The sequence below is a fragment of the Nicotiana tomentosiformis genome, chromosome 9, assembly GCF_000390325.3.
Source record: "Nicotiana tomentosiformis chromosome 9, ASM39032v3, whole genome shotgun sequence".
Classification (NCBI taxonomy): Eukaryota; Viridiplantae; Streptophyta; class Magnoliopsida; order Solanales; family Solanaceae; genus Nicotiana; species Nicotiana tomentosiformis.
Window position 1 is genome coordinate 70,659,386 of NC_090820.1, and position 1,112 is coordinate 70,660,497.

The window sequence follows — 1,112 nt, forward strand, 5'->3', positions numbered from 1 at the left end:
CAAATATTTCGCCAGAGTCTCCCCTGTAACTAGGACTATCCACCTGTCATAGAATCCCTTAAACACATCCTAACAACATATACATAATCCAATGACATAACATAACACAAAACAACACCAACTGTGGCCTCATAAGCAATATATTACCAGAAAAGGAACACCCTTAACATCAATTGTTCAAATTATATATAATTCATAGCAGCTAACCCTTAGAATTTTCGTAGAACTCAACTTTATAAGTACATGGCTATCCAAACAAATAAGGATACTTTTTCTTCATTTCTTCCTTGGCCTCCCAAGTAGCCTCTTCAACCTGTTGGTTTCGCCATAACATTTTCACGGATGCAATTTCTTTGTTTCTCAACTTTCGGACTTGCCGATCAATAATAGAAACTAGAATCTCTTCATAATTCAATTTCTCATTAACCTCAATAGTTTCAACCGGAACAATGAATGTCGGGTCTCCAACTACTTTCTTAAATATAGTTACATGAAATACAGGATGCACTAATGACATCTCAGGTGGTAGCTCAAGCTTGTACGCCACCTCACCGATCCTCTGTATGATTCTGTACGGTCCGACATACCTCAGATTCAATTTTCCTTTATTTCCAAATCGCATTACACCTTTCACGAGGGAAACATTTAAGAATACCCAATCATCTTCTTTGAACTCTAAATCCCTACGACGAACATCTGAATAGGACTTCTGTCGACTCTGAGCAATCTGCAACCGCTCCTTAATGATTTTAACTTTTTCCATAGCCTGATGCACGAGGCCTGGCCCTATCAACTCTGCTTTCCCAATTTCGAACCACCCAATGGGAGATCTATATCTCCTCCCATATAAAGCCTCGAACGGTGCCATCTGAATGCTAGCATGATAACTATTGTTGTAGGCAAATTCTATGAGTGGCAAATGATTATCCCAACTACCTTTGAAGTCTAGAACTCAAGCGCGCAACATATCCTCGAGCGTCTGAGTAGTTCTCTCTACGTGCCCATCAGTCTGCGGGTGAAAAGTTGTACTAAGATTCACCTGAGTACCCAAACCTTGCTGAAATTTCTTCCAAAAATTAGCAGTGAATTGTGCTCCCCGATCATAAATGATG

At 39.8% G+C, this 1,112-nt stretch overlaps 1 protein-coding gene across 1 annotated transcript; it reads right to left on the reverse strand.

Annotated features, from left to right (window-relative positions):
• Window positions 1–247: 247 nt before the first annotated feature.
• On the reverse strand, window positions 248–763 carry LOC138898949 (uncharacterized). Its single transcript, XM_070185059.1, has 2 exons — window positions 428–763; window positions 248–313 (listed from the first exon to the last, which is right to left on the reverse strand). Exons 1-2 carry the CDS (start codon window positions 761–763, stop codon window positions 248–250), a joined length of 402 nt encoding a protein of 133 aa, XP_070041160.1.
• Between the last annotated feature and the right edge of the window lie 349 nt (window positions 764–1,112).

What these genes read in the sequence shown, in the direction of transcription:
- LOC138898949 (XM_070185059.1), bottom strand. Translation starts at nt 763, where the DNA reads ATGGAAAAAGTTAAAATCATTAAGGAGCGGTTGCAGATTGCTCAGAGT. An exon ending in TTCCGGTTGAAACTATTGAG is followed by an intron (nt 314 to 427) that starts GTTAATGAGAAA and finishes CGAAACCAACAG; the next exon opens with GTTGAAGAGGCTACTTGGGA.